Source organism: Camelina sativa, chromosome 11 (genome assembly GCF_030686135.1).
Source record: "Camelina sativa cultivar CO46 ecotype springtype chromosome 11, ASM3068613v1".
NCBI lineage: Eukaryota > Viridiplantae > Streptophyta > Magnoliopsida > Brassicales > Brassicaceae > Camelina > Camelina sativa.
The window spans coordinates 13,773,549-13,791,534 of NC_141890.1; the positions used below are offsets into that span (position 1 = coordinate 13,773,549).

At 38.2% G+C, this 17,986-nt stretch overlaps 5 protein-coding genes and 1 pseudogene across 11 annotated transcripts; 3 read left to right on the forward strand and 3 right to left on the reverse strand.

The window, feature by feature from the left end:
* The first annotated feature begins 1,959 nt into the window (after positions 1-1,959).
* Positions 1,960-4,214, forward strand: LOC147933942 (uncharacterized; annotated as a pseudogene).
* Positions 4,215-5,633: 1,419 nt separating this feature from the next.
* LOC147933943 (uncharacterized protein At3g43530-like) lies at positions 5,634-9,043 on the reverse strand. The gene is made up of 4 exons (XM_087475211.1): positions 8,039-9,043; positions 7,182-7,907; positions 6,873-7,040; positions 5,634-6,763 (listed from the first exon to the last, which is right to left on the reverse strand). The coding sequence occupies exons 2-4, from the start codon at positions 7,284-7,286 to the stop codon at positions 5,798-5,800; spliced, it is 1,239 nt and encodes a 412-aa protein (XP_087331337.1). The 5' UTR covers positions 7,287-7,907; positions 8,039-9,043; the 3' UTR covers positions 5,634-5,797.
* On the reverse strand, positions 7,287-8,182 carry LOC104727974 (uncharacterized protein At3g43530-like). Its single transcript, XM_087472400.1, has 2 exons — positions 8,039-8,182; positions 7,287-7,907 (listed from the first exon to the last, which is right to left on the reverse strand). Exons 1-2 carry the CDS (start codon positions 8,180-8,182, stop codon positions 7,287-7,289), a joined length of 765 nt encoding a protein of 254 aa, XP_087328526.1.
* A 200-nt stretch (positions 9,044-9,243) lies between the features above and the next one.
* On the reverse strand, positions 9,244-10,041 carry LOC104723407 (uncharacterized). The gene has a single exon (XM_010441774.3). It carries the CDS (start codon positions 10,039-10,041, stop codon positions 9,481-9,483), a length of 561 nt encoding a protein of 186 aa, XP_010440076.1. The 3' UTR covers positions 9,244-9,480.
* A 1,523-nt stretch (positions 10,042-11,564) lies between these two features.
* On the forward strand, positions 11,565-16,009 carry LOC104723409 (uncharacterized). 7 transcript variants are annotated; one of them, XM_019232480.2, is made up of 14 exons: positions 11,565-12,107; positions 12,211-12,278; positions 12,384-13,016; positions 13,164-13,230; positions 13,323-13,385; positions 13,475-13,538; positions 13,624-13,801; positions 13,894-13,983; positions 14,240-14,267; positions 14,349-14,789; positions 14,878-14,939; positions 15,106-15,215; positions 15,308-15,395; positions 15,661-16,009. In XM_019232480.2, exons 1-14 carry the CDS (start codon positions 12,056-12,058, stop codon positions 15,967-15,969), a joined length of 2,253 nt encoding a protein of 750 aa, XP_019088025.1. In that variant the 5' UTR covers positions 11,565-12,055; the 3' UTR covers positions 15,970-16,009. The 7 variants fall into 7 exon arrangements, with proteins under 7 accessions (XP_019088025.1, XP_019088026.1, XP_087331342.1 ...); XM_019232481.2 differs by having other exon boundaries at positions 11,577-12,107; positions 13,170-13,230; XM_087475216.1 differs by having other exon boundaries at positions 11,579-12,107; positions 14,884-14,939.
* A 318-nt stretch (positions 16,010-16,327) lies between these two features.
* On the forward strand, positions 16,328-17,895 carry LOC109127201 (protein SUPPRESSOR OF npr1-1, CONSTITUTIVE 1-like). Its single transcript, XM_087472401.1, is given in 6 exon segments — positions 16,328-16,614; positions 16,707-17,151; positions 17,153-17,250; positions 17,302-17,317; positions 17,438-17,651; positions 17,729-17,895. Coding segments are annotated over 6 exon segments (1,098 nt in total). The 3' UTR covers positions 17,767-17,895.
* The last annotated feature ends 91 nt before the right edge of the window (positions 17,896-17,986 follow it).

A 17,986-nucleotide genomic window follows, 5' to 3' on the forward strand; every position in this document is an offset into this window, starting at 1 on the left:
AAGTTATTACCAATTTGCAAAATCTTATATAAGTAAAATTCAAATTTTGGTAGATGTTACCAAATTAATATACCTTGCACTACTCATAATTATGACATTTACTTGAGATAATTTTGTGTTTACTTTCAATTTTTTTTTGTGTGTGTTTGTGGCAGTTTTTTTAATTCTTGTCCAGTTATCACTATTAATGACATTTAACCTATGGATTATGATTATTATAACCTATACTGATTGCAAGCATTTTATACACCTGGGTTTATAACAAAAAAAGAACATGTGAATTAGTGCTTTATTGTGATTCATACATTGTCACCACTCAGAGCCTAAATAATACTATTAGTTACACTAAAGTCTAAAACGTAAATTTAGTACGTAATAGAGTTCCTTCCTACAACTTCTTAAGTATACAATACTCCATTTTGACTTCAACTAGTTACTCCATTATAAAGTTAGAACTTAGAAAGATAGCCATTATCATTCCAATGTAGCTAAAAGATAGCTGTTAACTTTTAGAAATTGGAGACTAAAGGCATCCCTTTCCATATAGATACAATGGTTCGTTGATCTATGTGCGCCAATGATCGTTGATTTCTGGTGTGTTAAACGCTAAAAATCATGTCTAGCTCATTTTATATATATGGGTTATAGAGAATTAAGTGCATAGGAATCTTTGCACATTACATAAGTTCTTATACAATGATTGTATTAAATCCATGCGCAATAATCATCATATTGTTCTTGAAACATATGCAACAAATTCAATGACTAACATATTTACGCAATTACTTTAGAAATCCGAGGCGTCTATGCATATGTATATTTACGCGCAACAAAGAATTACGTTTAAAATAATGAATTACTTACATGACTTGGAAAAAAAAATGCATATGTATATGTATACACTTTTCTACAGAACTTTTTAAACGTATGGTTTAGTTTCTAGTATTACTAAATACACATTGAAAAATGGTATGGGCAATTGAGAAAGACAGTCATGTGAATGTCACTTTCTTTCTAGCTGTCCTCTAGGGTCGATCGGGGCATATCTATTATCTATATTCCCTACCTACCATTTATTCACTATATACCCACCCTCTATCATATTCTTCCATGGACCAAACTCTACAATACCCTTGCAATCAAAAGTTTATTCATCAATACCCTTATGTTTTCTAAATACCCTTTGACAAAGGTTGACCAACATATGGACCAACATATACCCCTAAAAACATATGGACCCCATCAATTTTTCTCCACCAATCGGATTCCTTCTCTCTCCCCTCTCTCTCCCGACCTCGTCCCCGCTCCCCCATTTTTGTTCCTCTCCCCCTTCCAATCGATACAAATCGAATCCATAGAAATCGATTTGATTCCAAACGAAAGCAAAAGATTGGGATTGAAGCAAACAGCAAAGCAAAGCAGAAGATTCAGGTGATATTCATACATTTATTTACCAATGCAATTAGGGTTCTTTAGGTTCATCCTAAAGCAATTAGGATATATACCTTGAATGCTCATTCAATTTATTCTCATTTTTATTAGTGTCGAAATGGGTCGCATACTAAGTGGATTGTAACACTTCATTCGAACTGAATCGTAAAAATATTCCGAAATAAATAGTGATTTTGTGGAGTCGATGTAGTACAACTGGTAGACTAGGTATAACTGATACGGGTACAACTGGTAATAGTTTGGTACAACTTAAACGGGTACAACTGATACAATTTTGGTACAACTTGGTAATACTATTTACACGACAGAGGTTCCAATGTGAGTTTTTTATTTTATTTCAGGCACAATGAATAATAATCGTCGGATAATCATCGTTTTTGATTACGGGGGATATTATGCAACAAGGGAAAATGAACTAAGATGGATTTCAAGAGAAAAAGTTCATCAATCTCTTAGAATGGAGACATCTATTGAAGAGGTCAGTTATTCTGCATTGGTGCAGAAAATATGCAGAAATGCGAAGGTTGATGAAACTATGACTGAGCTGAAATTGAGTTACGTTCCCGAATCAGTGCATCCTAAGAGACCGATACACATACATGATGATGATGATGATCTGATGTGTTATTTGGAAATGAATCCAGATCAATTCCAAGTTTTGCATGTGGAAGTCGTGAATGATGTTGAAATAAATCAGGGGGATGAGCAAAGTCGAGGGACTGTAGGTTGTTCACTTAATGAGGAGTTGATTTCAAGTAGAGGAGTTGATTCTAATGAGCCGTCTGAACGTTTTGAGATGATGGAGAATAGTGATGGGAACATGGTTCTTTATCAAGAACAGTCTGAAGAACGAGCAATAACAGATAACTGTGATATGATTGAAGGTTCTGAGGTCACACCAGTTGTAAATCGTGAATGGGAAGATGGTTTGGATTTGACTTTACGTCAAGAATTTGAAAGCAAGCAAGCAGTTAAAGATTTAGTTGAAAAAGCTGCACACAAGAACTGTTTTGAGTTTGTTATTGTGAAGTCGGATACTATGTTGTTTGTGGTTAAATGCTGTGAATTTAAAAGGGGTTGCAAGTGGTCTTTACGAGCTGCGAGGAATGGGAATTCAAACAGTTTCTCGGTCAGAACTTACAACAAGACGCATACGTGCTTGAGGTCAGATACAAGTACAATGAGGAGAAAAAGGAGAGGCACACCACATTTAGTTGCATCAGTTTTGCGTGAAGATTACCCATGTTTGATAGACACTCCAACTCCCAAAAATCTCATCCCTTTGGTTCAATCAAGAGTTGGTGTTAAAGTGTCTTACTCGACCGCAAATAGAGGAAAAAAACTAGTTGCATATGATCTTCGCGGTACTCCAGAGGATAGTTTTAAGTTGGTGCATTGTTATATGCACATGCTGCAGACAATGAACCCAGGTACAATTTCATTTGTTGAATTGGATGAAGCACAGAGGTTTAAGTACTTGTTCTTCGCCTTGGGAGCGTGCATTGAAGGCTTCAAAGCTATGAGAAAGGTGATCATTGTTGATGCAACAAGTATTAAAAATGTCTATGGTGGAGTACTAATCGTGGCTACAGCTCAAGATCCGGATCATCACCATTATCCGATTGCATTTGGTGTAGTTGATGGTGAGAAAGATACAAGTTGGACCTGGTTTTTCAGCAAATTGAAATCAGTTGTACCAGATTGTCCTGACCTGGTCTTCTGTTCTGATAGAAATCAAAGCCTAATCAAGTCAATAAATACGGTGTACCCGTTATCTCATCATGGGTATTGTATTTATCATTTGTCCCAGAATGTTAAATTGAGCTGCAAAAACGTGAACAGGGATTTAGTTGCGACGAAGTTCATGGAATGTGCTAAGGCTTACACAGAGCCTGAGTTTGAGAAACTCTATGCTGATTTTATCAGAAGGTATCCAGCTGCAAGTACTTATCTTGATAATCATGTAGGACAGAACAAATGGGCTCGATGTTATTTTCCAGGAGCTAGATACAACATAGACACCACTAATACAATTGAATCTATCAATGGTGTCTTTCGATTTGCAAGGGCATACCCGTTATTACCAATGATTGATGCGATTGTTAGTAAAGTGGCTGAATGGTTTAACAAATACAGGAAGATATCCTTAGAGACTCCAAAAGAGCAGAAACTAGTCCCTTTTGTTGAGACACTGATGCACACAAGGTGTTCTGAAGCAAAGCTCTTACCAGTGACTGAACTAAACAGCTATTTTCTGGAATACAGCGTGACTGGAGTTGATGGTAGTAGTTATGTGGTTGATCTGAGAAGGAAAACGTGCTACTGTAAATAATTTGATATTGACAGATATCCGTGTGTGCATGCAATTGCTGCTGCGATGGAAGCAGCAAGGAACGCTGGTAATGAGATCCAACTGCATGACTTGTGCAGTAAGTACTATTGGATGGAGCAGTGGACATTGGGGTATTCGAGGACGATATATCCAGTTCCTATCATGTCTATGTGGATGGTCTCTGACGATGTACGTGCTAAGATTGTTCTTCCTAAGTTTTATGTCACAAAAAGAGGAAGAAAACCAACAAAAAGGATTCCATCAGCCGGAGAACATGGACGCAGGAAGAAGAAGAAAAATTCGAGTAGGAGCTGGTTTGATAGTGAGGGTTCTCGGACTTAGTTTCTTATTTGGAGAACTTAGTAAAACTTGTTTTTTCCTCGGTACAACTATTGTAATTTGTGTGTGTTTGTTTTTGTGGATTATCTTGATAGACATGTTTGCTTATCTTTATGGGAAAACTTATTTCAGTTAAATTGTGATTATCTTCCTTAGGTTAGTTGAAAAAAATAATTATATATATTATTTATAATTAAAAATTGTAATTAAAATTTTATAATTAAAAATAATTAAAAAAATCAAAATAACATAGTTATTATTTATAAATTTTCAAATAAAAAAAAATATGATATTTGTTAACAACAAAAATATTATATAACTAATTGAAAGAAAGAATTGTCATAACAATTTTCATCATATTCAAGGTTTACCATGAAACACCATATACTTTAAGGGTTCATATGTGGTTTAAAACCACATATAATTACAAAAGTTTAGGAAATTATCTTTTCAAACATATGATCGCATGAACATGTGTAAATGTATCTCAATTAACCGTAAACCATGTGTGCAACTACAATTATTGGGTTTTGACATGGTATAACTAAAAAAAATAAAAAATTCGGAATTGTACAACTTGTCAAGATCGGTACAATCTGAAAACTTGGAACAACTAGTGCATTTTGGCGGCTACACATGTGTAAATTGGCGGCTACACGTGTGCAAATTGGCGGCTACACGTGTTTTTTATGTGTCCCAAACAAAATTTCAATTTTTGAAAAATTAAAATTGAAGCCAAGTATGCTAGGGCGGGTTTGCGATTTCTGGGTCAAAAAAAAAATCATTTCTCTCCCTCTCTTGCGATTTTTGGGTTCCTACAAAAAAAATCATTTCTCTCCCTATCTTGCGATTTCTGGGTTCCTCTCAAATCTTGAAATGAGCTACGATTCTGGAGCATCGAGGACCTCATGTGGCAATTCCTCTAATCGAGTAAGGTTTCCAGGCATCCAAAAAAAATGTCATTGTGGTTCGGCAGTAGTTGAGATAATCTCTCACTCGATCTCAAACCCTTGTCGTCGCTACTACTGTTGTGCGTATGCAGCACAAAGAAAGGTAAATATATTCTAATATTCGTTGATAATCATGTAGCTTGTCAACGACACACATGTATTTAAATGGGTGGATGAGGCATTGGTGGATGAAGTACAACAATTAGATTTTCAAGTGGGTGTCTTCGAAGAAGAAGTTAGACAGCTGAAGATGGATAGGAGCAGAGATATGAAGAAAATTAAGCAGATCTGTTTTCTCGTTTTTTTTGGATGTCTTCTTGTGGTATGTCTCGGAAGATGGTACAACTAAGTAGAACTTGTTCTTGGAAGATGGTACAACTACGTAGTAATAGTACAACTAAGTAAAACTTGTTCTTTGTAATGGTATAATTAAGGATCGTTTGTCTGGTTCCATTTGACGATTGCCGGTAATTTGTCTTGTTCTTGTGTGTTATTTTGTCTGCTTAAACAAACAAAGAGTTCACATACTACCGTTATTTTGTCTACTTAAACACACAAAGAGTTCACATACTGACTTTAACATTCCAACCAAGTTGTACTTAAAAACATAGAGTTGTACTTAAAAAAACAGAGTTGTACCTAGTTAAACATTCCGAGTACTTAACAAAAAACATAAAAACAACCAAAGAGTTCACATACTGACTCATACAAGATTACATGCTCATTACTTTTTGGAGGGCTTCTGCCTTGTTATAATAGGACTCCTTACGACAACAGAAGGTCCCGTCCCCTTCTTACTTATAATCTTCACCTTTGTACCAAGTTGTTCTCCACTGGATCCTTCTCTTGTTCTCTTTTTTCTCTCGTATCTCACTAGATCCTTCTCCACTGGATTCTTCTCCATTGGATCCTTCTCCATTGGATCCTTCTCCCTCTCGGCCTTCTCCCTCTCGGCCTTCTCCCTCTCGGCCTTCTCCCTCTCGGCTTTCTCCCTCTCAGCCTTCTCCTTCTCCGCCTTCTCCTTTTCAGCCTTCTCCTTTTCGGCTTTCTCCCTCTCGGCCTTCTCCTTCTCGGCCTTCTCCTTCTCGGCCTTCTCCTTCTCGGCCTTCTCCTTCTCGGCCTTCTCCTCCTCTATAGCCTTCTCCTTCTCGGCCTTCTCCCTCTCGGCCTTCTCCTTCTCGGCATCCTCCTCCTCTATAGCCTCATTTGCACCAACTCCGTCACACTCATTTGCACCAAACTCGCTTGGAAAAACTCCTTCTCCATTTCTTTCCCAGTTCACATATGTTTCCACCGATTTGATCCTAGCATCCATGTCATCAAATTTTTCGTTGATTTCCTTAAACCCTTTCTTCACCAGATCTTCTAGCTGAATCAAGCTAGCTCTTAGCTGAATCAAGCTACCTCCTACCATATCATTCTCCGAATTCGCATCATCCTTAGCCACATCATTCGAATCCACATCATCCGGATCCACATTCTCAATCACCGGATTTGCCTCAAATGATCGGGCGGCCACATCTAGGTTGTGAAGCTCTTCAAACCAAATTGACTTGTGCTTTTCAATTAAACGTTTGCTCCAACCATCAGCAACTGGATCATCCGCATCATCACAGCCACCATCCTCATCTATGATCATGGCTAAAAGGCGTGCCTCCCGAGGAGTTCGAGTTAACATACTATCAATCTCCTGTCAAAATAAACAAACATAACATACTATCAATCTCCTATCAACCAATGTTACATAAATAATGAATCTGATAAGTAATTTACATAAATAATGAATATGAATAACTAACCTTAGTTGTACCAAGTTGGTCATATATTTCTTTCAAAGAAAAACCTTTCTTCTTACTTGCTTTAAACTTCATCTTGCACATCCGAGGACAGTTACAGTGTGCATGTGAATCAGAAACGTCTTCTCGGAAGGTGTTCTTTAGCACAGGAATTGCTTCAAACGCAAGAAGCTACACACAACACAAGAACATTCAATGTTTAGTTGGATCCAGTTATATTCAAACGCAAGAAGCTACACGCAACACAAGAACATTCAATGTTTAGTTGGATCCAGTTATACTAAGTTGTATATTTTGAAAACTAGTAATTACCTCCAAAGGAATGATGAAACTAGGAAAGACCCACTGTGGACCCACAACTCCGCCAAAGTGTCCCATCAAATGAAAGATGTCTTTCATGTTCTCATCAAATGCCATTCAACCCCAAGGGAATGTTCTACACAAATCAAGATCATCCACAGCTCTAAGAAAGAAAGGCTCCACAGAGGGTGCATTCTTTCCACCCTTTTTCTTCCCTATGATGACACTAGATAAAAAATACAGTACGGCCATCTTCAAACGATCCTCTGAAGGTTTCTTCATCGAAAGTAGCTTCGCTTTGACATCTCCATACTGTATTATTTGTCCACCTTTAAATTGCTTCCGAGCAAAATTTAAACTGCCCAAACCATCCTTGAATTTTGGATACTGATGGCAATATAACCCAGAAATGATTGCCATTTCTCTGAGAGAATACCGGATGGGAGTCCCATTAACAATGAAACAGCATTCATTTTTCTTCTCCAAATGCGCTGTGCGAAGCAACAACATCCACATACCCATCAACTTATGATTCGAATCCTTAGGCATATGGAAGAAATGCTTGAACTGTGGGTGCCCTAAGAACCAATCCAACTCCTCTTCCTTAAGATGACCGCCTAATAAGTTTACCGCCTCTGAAATATAACACTTTCCAGACATCTTGAAAGGCTTCGTATACTGGGAGTAATCAAAGTACATACTCAAAGGTTGCATTACATCGGATTCATCCTCAGATTCCTGCAAGACACATATCTAGTTATACCAAGTTTTTCTAAGTTATACCCTTTCTAAGTTATACCAAGTTATACAGTTATACTTTTTAGAACGAATTCTTATACGGTTATACCAATATAGGGAGAGATACTTACCGATGAATCCTTATCATTTGACTTCTCAATTGAGTCCGTTTTATCAGAATCACGTTCTGATTCATCTCCACGAGTTGCTTCTTCTTCGAGATCTGCTGGGGGATTCGATTTTTCCACATAGCTTGGGTTCTTTGTACGAACCATTATGATTCTTCCACACATGCACACAAAAAAACAACAACTGATTTCAACTTCAACTTCCACAAACCAAATTGAACATAATCTGATGAAACAAACGTTTTGAGGACTTTGTTTCATCAGAATTGAACATAATCTGATGAAACAGACGTTTGTTCCAAGCTTTTCCACAAACCAAATTGAACATAAAACAAACGCCCCAAAATCTGATGACTTTCAACGTTCTGAGGAATCAACACATGAAAAAAATTGACAAAACCCCAAAATTGAAAACCAAATTATCGAAAATCGAAACCCATATTACCCGATTTTGAAAAACAAATAACCAAAATTCGAAAAACCCCAACCTATTTCAACTTACCCAGAATCGAGTTATCCTTAGTTGCACTTGAGGGAGAAGAATAATTAACGGGAATTGAACGAGGGAGAGTGGAGTCGTGAATGAAGGAATTCGAAAAGTTGGGTAGTTAAAGGAGAGATCCGATTTCAACTGGATTATCCGAATTTTGTGGGTTTAGGTGGATATAAGGTGGTTGGATCTGTAAATAACAGAAATGATATAGGTTTATTTGTCTTTAACCACATTTTTGATTTAAAAAAAAAAAAATAGTTTGTTATTTTCGCAGGGGAATACGAGAATAAACTTTTAATTGCAAGAGTATACTAGATTTTGGTCCTTCTTCCATTCTCAAATATAACATATTTGATATTTTCTCATTTTTCATGAGAATGAAATCTTATTCACGTATTCTATACGTGGCCTCTGTTAATGAAAATATATATTAAAAAAAATGTAATTTATAGAGAATTCCAATGACAGCTTGCAGTTTTAGTTTTTTCCTCTGGTTTGTCTCTTGTAATTTTTAGGAAGCACATTCGTTTTATTTTATTTTTATTTTTATCAGAATAGTATTATTTCTGAACATTAGGGAGATTGTGTGTTTTGGTTCTCTCTTTTCTTGCGATTAATATACATCGATATCATCAACTAACAACGTACGAGAGGTAGTATTGATCATGTTGTGTTATTCTTTTTGTAATGATATATTTGTCCTATGAGGCTATGATTACGAATATAACGTTCCGTGACAATATAGATAGAAGATAAGAATTTACATCACATACAAAGTCTCTCTTCAACTAGAATTGACGATAAACTTATTAAGCAAATAATGCAAACAAATGTCTGAATCGTACATATCAAACACAAACTCAAATATGATAAAATGACCAACACTAATAATAATTCGTGAGAAAAAAATGAAAATTACAAGGACACGAGACTGACCAATTCAATAACCATCTCAAACGAGGAGAAAGTGTGCTGCAACAACTCCAACAACGTACGAAAGTGTTACGACGTTGTTTCTAACATTGAAAGCTCCGGAATCAGGCGAGGCCATGGCCGGCGGCGTGGGTCCCGGAGAAGGTGCGGATTCCATTCCGGATGGCATCGGCGGGGAAGCCATACCGGGAACTGTTACTGGGCTTGGGCTTGCTGCCATTGGGCTGGTAGATGGAGTCATTGGCATCATTGGTGGTGAAGCCATAGGCATAGGTGGTGGAGCCATGGGCATGGGTGGTGGAGTCATCATAGGCATGGGTGGTGGAGTCATAGGCATAGGTGGTGGAGTTATCGTAGGCATGGGTGGTGGCGTCATAGGCATAGGTGGTGGAGTCATCATCATTGGCATCGGAGACATCGCCGGAGGAGAGACCATGCTTCCACCGCCGCCGCTAGACATAGGCGGCATGGACATTGAGCCAGAAGGAGCCATCATGGGAGCTTGAGCTAAAGAGAAAGGAATTAAAACCATAGACAATGCAAGCAAGAGGAAGGTATGTGAACAAGAAGAAGAGGCCATGGTTATGTGTGTTTGTGTTGAATGGTGGTTTAAGTAAAGTGATATATAGAGAGAGATATGTGAAAGTAGTAGTGAAATGAAGAGTTGAATGAAAGAGAAAAGTGAAGGTTCTTTGTGTTATAAGGATATATATTATGAGATTATATGTTTTGATTTTTAGATCGTTGGATACATTGTGTGATACGTATCAGTCGATGGATAGGTATCATGAGATGCTGATTTAGTTTCCTCCACATATTGGAAAGAAAAAAAAGATGAAAATTCCAAAGTGAAATCTCTTTGTAGGTACAGATAGAATAGTCAATATATATGCAAAATGGGGATATTATGATTACAATGCCTTATATTTTTAAAGATTCTTTATAAATTTATATTATACAACTTATCTTGGAACGATCAATCGGATTCACGGGTTGGTTTTTGAAGGGGCCATATCATATTTGTTAGAACAGGTCATTAATGATGTTAGCCATTGATATGCTAGAACGATGTTGTTTTCTTGATAGTTTAACAGAAAATTATAACCATATCAAGTTATTTTACAGTAGTATCAGAAAGATGACAAATTTTTCATAGGAAAAGATAAAAGAGCATAATGCTATGTTACAAAACAAAAGACAGAAAACAAAAAGGGACCATTGCTGTTGTATTTGGTCACACAGCCTAATAAAGCTCCACGGCCAATATTATGTCCGCACCCACTAACCGACATTTTGGTTAACCCCATACAATTTCCTTTGTCTCTCACGAGCACTCGGTGTCCCTCATTTACTATTTATCCATCTTTACAATATACCATCACAAACGCACATGTTCTATATATCCATCCCCACCCACGTACATAAATATTATATACATATATCATGTTCGTATCTTACATGCATGCATAAAATAGGATTGATTTGAATGTCTAATCGACGAGGATTGTTGTCTTATATTACCACAAACTCCAGCTTTCTCATTGTATATTGTTGTAAACCGAATTGGTTTTAATTTGCAACAAGGTTGATCCTCTTGAAGAAGCAATGCTCTAAAATATATCTACAAGACTACGATCAATTCACAATAGTCTAGTGGTTGAAAGGTTTCATTATGTTAGTTTGAGAAGTAAGGTTTGAGCTTGTTTTTTTTCACACTATAACCTCAATGGCTGACCACTATAAAAGCATTAAACAACAAGATTACCATTTTTTTAATCTTGTAATTACTTTATGTTTTAGTTTGAAATTTTCCGAATATAAGATGAATCGAGATCTAGACCTAGCCGTCTAAGCACACACTAGGCGGCACCCGAACGCCATTAATCAACTAACTACACATAGTCCAGAAAAATCACGGGAAAATAACTTGAATTCACTAATATCATTAGCCGTGTTCATAAAAAAATATTTCAAGAATTACGTTTGGTATACTTTGGTTTACAGGTGTGCGTATAAAATAGAGACCGTGAGCTCATTGTATATGGGCCTAAAGACGCATAAGGCCCATATAAACGAGCGGGAACATTTATGTGCGAAAAACTCGAAACAAACATCACACGTACCGCACGTGCCATTCTCCCGCTCCTTCTCCATTTGCGCCCCCAAATCTTAAATTATCAAATCCCTAGCTTCTCTCTCTCTCTCTCCACCCTCAGATTCACAGCATTTGCAATGACTCGGAACCGCGTCAACTCGAGAGTTCTACAGCCGTAAGAGAGCTCATAGCTCTAGGTCTCTCCGAGTCAGACGGCAACGACGAGCTTCGGTATTATCGGCAAGCCTTTGAGCTCTGTAGTCTCTTACTCTCTAGTGGCAATCCAGAATCCGTTATAGATCTCTCTTCAAAGTGTACATACTTCCAAGGTTCTCCTAATCTCGTACAATTTCTCTGCTCGATCCCTAATTCTCCTATTTCCCTTGCTGGAGATGGCTTCACTGTGACTCTCTCGTGTGAGTTTCTCTCCGCTCCGGCTAGTTTCGCCTTTCCTTTGGGTCTGCCGGAAAATGTTCTGTTTGACCAATTAAGGCGTTTTATGGATCCGAGATCTCCGAGGCCAAAGCAAATTAGTGTTGGGCATATGAGAGGTACTAAATAGTGTTTTGGTATCTGCTATTGTGGTTTTAGTAGTCGTACTTTACATAGAGATCTTAATTCTCAATTATGGGTTTATCTATGGAAATATTTCAGAAAATGAGGAACAAGAAGAGCTACAGTTAATGCCATTGCTTAAAAGAAGCCGAAAGGATGAAGATGATGTAAGTAAAATCTCTTAATAAATATGAAGTTTCTCACGATTTAGTTTAGTTTCAAACATTTAGGTAGGGATTGAGTTATTCTGTTTTTGTTTTTTTTTTCTTTAGGTGAATTACTCTGTAATTGATAGCAGAACTGTTGCTGGTGGATCTATGCTTGGGACTATTATAGCTTTAGAATCCCAAGCTTCGTTGAAGTTAAATGCACATAACCGAGAAATAATGGCTTTTGATCTTAACGCTCAGCCTGGTCCGCAGACTGAAATTTTTGGTAGTGAGATTGTTGCCAATGCTTTAGTGGATGTCAATCCTACGCGTCCCTTGGAGCAAAGCAAGGAAGATTTGCCATATCCTCAGGAGGGTGGATATTGCGAGCAACTTGAAACTGAAGATTTTCAAATTGCTGACAACGAAGTATCATTCCAAGACGGTGATGATAAAAACAGGAAAGATCTCTTCCCTAAGGAGGAGATACAAACTACCTGTTTGCAGATTGTGGAGGATACTGAAGATCGCACTGTGGACATCTGTAGCACCCCTGTCAGAGATCTACCGTTGAAGCCTTCTGCTACAGAAGCTAATCAAGATAAATCTTTGGTACAGAAAACTCAGAATCAATGCAAATCGCCAGGAAACAGCAAAACGCACAGCTCTTCCCCTGAGAAAAAACACACCAGAAAAAGTAAAGCTATCCAGAAGTCGAAGCAGAATTTTAACTCTCTTCAACATAAAGATCAGAAGGTAGACATGTCTGTTTCCTCTAGCGTGAGTCCCTTGCAATTTCACTTTTATTGTGGCCTTTATATAAAGCTTTCTACGTTAACACTTTGGGACTGACTTTTAGCACTAATGCACACTAGATTAAAAGTTCTCATATTTGTGGTTTAGGATCAGTCAAGACATAACACAATTCCAGATTTTGATTCTTACACTATTGTAGAGGAAGAAGGTTCAGGTATGTCTTTCCATACTCTTGCATCTACATTCCCCATTTGTTGAAACAACTTGACTGGTTATCGACTAATCATTGGTGAAATCCAAATGTAGGTGGCTACGGGATTGTTTATAAGGCGAAGAGGAAAACTGATGGAACATATTTTGCCATTAAATGTACGGGAAAGAAAATGATATGTAGCTAGATTTTTTCACTGCATGAGTGTTTTTTGTTGGAAGACTTGCCTCATGTGTTTTCCTTGCAGGCCCTCATGCTGGTGCTCAGAAGCACTATGTAAATAATGAAATCAGAATGCTAGAGCGTTTTGGGTAAGTAACGAAGTATGATTAGGCATGAAGGACCACATTTTTCAACATACAGATCTGAAATTGCTGAAAATGTTGTTTCATTTAGGGGGAAAAACTGTATAATAAAGCATGAAGGTTGTCTCAAGAATGGAGATTCTGATTGCATCATCCTTGAGCACCTTGCACATGACAGACCTGATTTATTGAAGAGGGAAATAGACGTGTATCAGCTACAGTGGTACGGCTACTGCATGTTCAAAGCTCTATCGAGTCTGCATAAGCAGGTAATGCAGATTTTGGACTGAATTATTTTAAGCATTCAAATTTCAATCACGCAACTAACTAGTTCTATTGTTTCTTTTCTGCAATCTTGAAGGGTGTTGTTCATAGGGATGTTAAGCCAGGAAACTTCCTCTTCTCTAGGAAGACCAATAAAGGCTATCTCATTGATTTTAACCTTGCCATGGTTAGCATTTTATTTAGCACCCGTCTCTTACCAAAATTTTACTAGCAACTGTTTTTGGTTAGTGTTTCTTACAATAGAATTTGAGGTAACGAAAAGACCTGCATATTCAATTCTAAGGTCAGTGTCTAACAGAGACACTGAAAAACTTGAGGAGCACAAACGTTTATGTTGATATTTACCGTTACGTTCCCGTCCCCACCCACCGATATTAATCTCTCTTTTTTTTTTTTTTTTTTTTCCTGTATGGCTTAATTAGGATTTGCACCAGAAGTACATCAGAGCAGGTAAACTTCGCCTCTCATGCATATCTGTCGTACTTGGCTATAAATATGGAAACTAAAGCTATCTCTCTTAATCTTCTCTAGATAAATCAAAAGAAGCTTCAGATCTTCCAACCGCCAGCAAGAAACATCATACATTGGTTAAATCACTTGATGCGAGAAATCGAGGGACCAACAAATCTTCTCAGAGAACTTTAGTGCCCAATAGGCTCATGAAAGCCGTGGGAAAGATCCTCAATAGCCAAGGGGCAGAAGGGTCTGGCTTAACTTCAGCTAAAGATGTGACCAGCATAAGGAACAACCCTTCAGGCGAAAAGAGGAGAGAGCCTTTGCCATGTCATGGAAGAAAAGCGCTTTTAGATTTTCTGCAGGAGACAATGTCTGCTCCAATTCCAAACCATGAAGTATCATCCAAAGCTCCTACATCTATGAGAAAACGGGTAGCTGCTCTTCCTGGGAAAGCTGAGAAGGAACTTCTTTATCTGACCCCAATGCCACTGCGCTCTAACGGTCGGCCTGAAGCAGGTGAGTTCTGGTGTAATCATTGACTCTTGTTTTTATTTCAGAGTTTAATTTTTACCGCATGTATATATATTTTTTATGACTTTACTAGGGGCAGTAATTCAGAAGAAAGACGGTCCTTGCTCAGGAACCAAAGGCTTCCGAGCTCCAGAGGTACATCAACTGTAACTATAGCTCACTTCCTTTAATACTAGTTAAATCCATATGAAAATCTTGTGTTCCTTGAGACTAAAGTTGTAGGCCTGAGCCACTCATTAGCACATCTAAGATGGGAAAGCTAATTCTCTGGTGCTGTTCTTGGCTGAATTGGTTTGTGCAGGTTTGCTTTAGATCTTTGCACCAAGGAACTAAGATAGACGTGTGGTCTGCGGGAGTTACTTTCTTATACCTCATAATGGGAAGGACACCTTTCACTGGTGACCATGAACAGTTAAGATCTGACTTGACTGAACACACCATCTCTCGATTCCACTCTTTTTTCTTTCTTTCTTGCTGTCTTACAACGACCTTGGGATTTTCAGGAATGTAAAGGACATTGCACAACTACGAGGCAGTGAAGAATTATGGGAAGTTGCCAAGCTGCACAACCGTGAATCCTCTTTCCCTGAGGTAACATTTCATCTTGCCACCCTTCTAAACTCTCCATTCATTGATTGCTGCATTTGTTTGACATAATATGCATGCTCTGTTCTTCTTTACCGCCAGCATTTGGATTAAAATATCACATGAAAGGGTTAACACTTTTAGCGTTCTATTGCTTCTATACTTCACTCCCAGAACATGATATATCTTAAAAATGTAAATTACTGACAAAGTGATTAGATAGATGATCGTGAGAGATGAATTTAGGAAGAGTTTTGTGTTGTTGTTTCAGGAATTGTACGAGTCAAGGTACTTGAAAGGTATGGATTTGAGAAAATGGTGCGAACTCAACACAAAACGCAGAGAGTTTCTAGAAGCAATTCCACAGTCGCTCCTTGACCTCATTGATAGATGTTTGACAGTTAACCCGAGGCGACGAATCAGCGCAGAGGATGCTCTCAAGCACGAATTCTTCCAACCAGTACATGAAACCCTAAGAAACCAAAGGCTCCTAAAACAGCAGCAAACGCAACCGCAGCCTTCAGTGGTTGCTGACGCAGTAGCCAGTAGGCCAAACTCTAAATTAACATTACAATTGTAAAAGTACATAACAAAAACATTATATGAAAATCTTCACTCCACAGTTAGCTCCACAGACCACACCACACAACTCTAAAACTGAGAGAGTATTTTAGCAAAGTAGATAGTTTTGTATGTTAGTGTTTTCACTGTATTATTGTTTGTGTTAAAATCCTCACAATCACAGTATAGGGAAACAAGACCTATGTATTGCTCATCTTATCTCTCTCACTAAAAAGGACTGGTACAGGAAGGCGAAGTTTCTTCTCTTCTCTCGCTCTCTCTCACTCTCTCACTCTCTCACTCACACTAATCACTATGTATTGCTGATTTACTTCTCTTAAAATAAAAAACCTTCGACTCTTCCCTCTTGGTCTTCCATGGCTGCTTCTTCTTCTGGCAGCCGGAGATACGACGTTTTCTCAAGCTTCAGTGGGGAAGATGTTCGCAAGACGTTCCTCAGCCATCTTCTTAAGGCTCTCGACGGCAGATCAATCAAAACATTCATCGACCACGGGATCGAGAGAAGCCGCCCAATCGCCCCCGAGCTTTTATCGGCGATTAGAGAATCGAGCATCTCAATCGTCATCTTCTCTAAGAACTATGCTCCTTGCTGCATTGAGAATATCTCCTGGCTGCGTGTACTAACGATGCGTGGTTGCCAGAGGTTAAGAAACATCTGCCCAAACATTTTCAGATTGACAGATCTTAAGAAGCTTGACTTTACAGACTGTGGAGGTGTGGTCACGGCATTGAGTGATACCCCTGTGATGGGAACAATGGAAATCACTTTTCTTGTAGACCAATAGATGGGAAATATTTTAAGTTCCTGAATCTCAAACTGGATGTATTTGCGAGTGGACTCATCCTGCGATCATGCTTCAAGCCTGCGGACTTACTAGGTGGGAAAGTGCCTTCGTATTTCCAACATCGAGCTTATGGAGATTCCCTAACAGTCACTTTACCTCAGAGTTCTCTTTCTCAAGTATTCTTCCGATTTAAGGCTTGCGTCGTGGTTGTAGCCGAGGGCAATGATTGGTATCCATACTTGGAGGTAAATGTTGGGTTCAATGGCACACAGTATTGGCACTCATTTTTTGAAGATGCAAAACCGAAGTTGTGTAAGACGGATCATCTGTTTTCGTGTTCCTTCAAGTTCCAGCCTACAGATCGTCCATCTAAATTAGCTTTCAACGATGTAAAGTTTTAAGTTTTCTTCCTCCACGAGGATATAAGAATGCGGTGTACGACTCTTGAATGTGTTTCCATCTCGAGATGATAGTGATGGAAGCTCTGAAACAGAGTAGAACCAACAGTCTGGTGAAAAAGGTGGTTTTGTAGAGACTGGGAGAAGCAAGAAGCGGATGTGGGTACGCCTTTTGCCATAATTATAACTGAAAATTATAAAGCTATGTCTTGACTCATTTTTCTTCGAGGATCAATACCACACAGACTATTTAACAGAATTAGTCGTTTGATTTATAATGCAGATGGCTTTGGGAGCATCTGAAGAATGTATCAACTTACCCTGTGGCCATATTGTAGCGAACACAGGATTAGACGCTCTAAATCTGGAGCTTTCGTTACGGCAGGGAGACGCATCATCAGTTTCCCTGGAGGGGGAAGCTTTTTATGTTGATTCCGTGATAACTGAGCAACAAGATGCAGTTATTCCCATCTTGCATAACTTGTTTTACCATTCTGGTAACTGAAGCATCTTATTATTATGTTTTGTGCTGTTTTGTTCATAGTTTTTGACACAAGCCATTTTTGTTCTGCAGTTGCTATATGGAGAGATTTCAGAGAACCAAAATCTTAATTCTCCAACTCTGGAGCCTGAAAGTGTTTGTAGTTTCGTCTTTAGCTGAATGCAGAATCACTATGTGTTTGCTTTGTAAATTTCGTTATTCGTGAAAGAATATATGTCTCAAAAAGCCACACTTTAGCATATCTTTGGCATGCTTTTTGTATTGTACCATACATCTATCTATTTTAAAACGAAAAGGACATTGAATTTGTGAGCTTAGGGTTTAGCAAAT

Coding starts and splice junctions, on each gene's coding strand:
- LOC104723407 (XM_010441774.3), bottom strand. CDS start 10,041: ATGGCCTCTTCTTCTTGTTCACATACCTTCCTCTTGCTTGCATTGTCT.
- LOC147933943 (XM_087475211.1), bottom strand. CDS start 7,286: ATGGCATTTGATGAGAACATGAAAGACATCTTTCATTTGATGGGACAC. Junction 7,041..7,181: donor GTTTCATCATTCCTTTGGAG/GTAATTACTAGT, acceptor TGTTGTGTGTAG/CTTCTTGCGTTTGAAGCAAT. Junction 6,764..6,872: donor ACCAACTTGGTACAACTAAG/GTTAGTTATTCA, acceptor TTATTTTGACAG/GAGATTGATAGTATGTTAAC.
- LOC104723409 (XM_087475213.1), top strand. CDS start 12,056: ATGGATCCGAGATCTCCGAGGCCAAAGCAAATTAGTGTTGGGCATATG. Junction 12,279..12,383: donor GCCGAAAGGATGAAGATGAT/GTAAGTAAAATC, acceptor TTTTTTCTTTAG/GTGAATTACTCTGTAATTGA. Junction 13,539..13,623: donor AGAATGCTAGAGCGTTTTGG/GTAAGTAACGAA, acceptor TGTTTCATTTAG/GGGGAAAAACTGTATAATAA.
- LOC104727974 (XM_087472400.1), bottom strand. CDS start 8,182: ATGGTTCGTACAAAGAACCCAAGCTATGTGGAAAAATCGAATCCCCCA. Junction 7,908..8,038: donor CAAATGATAAGGATTCATCG/GTAAGTATCTCT, acceptor TGTGTCTTGCAG/GAATCTGAGGATGAATCCGA.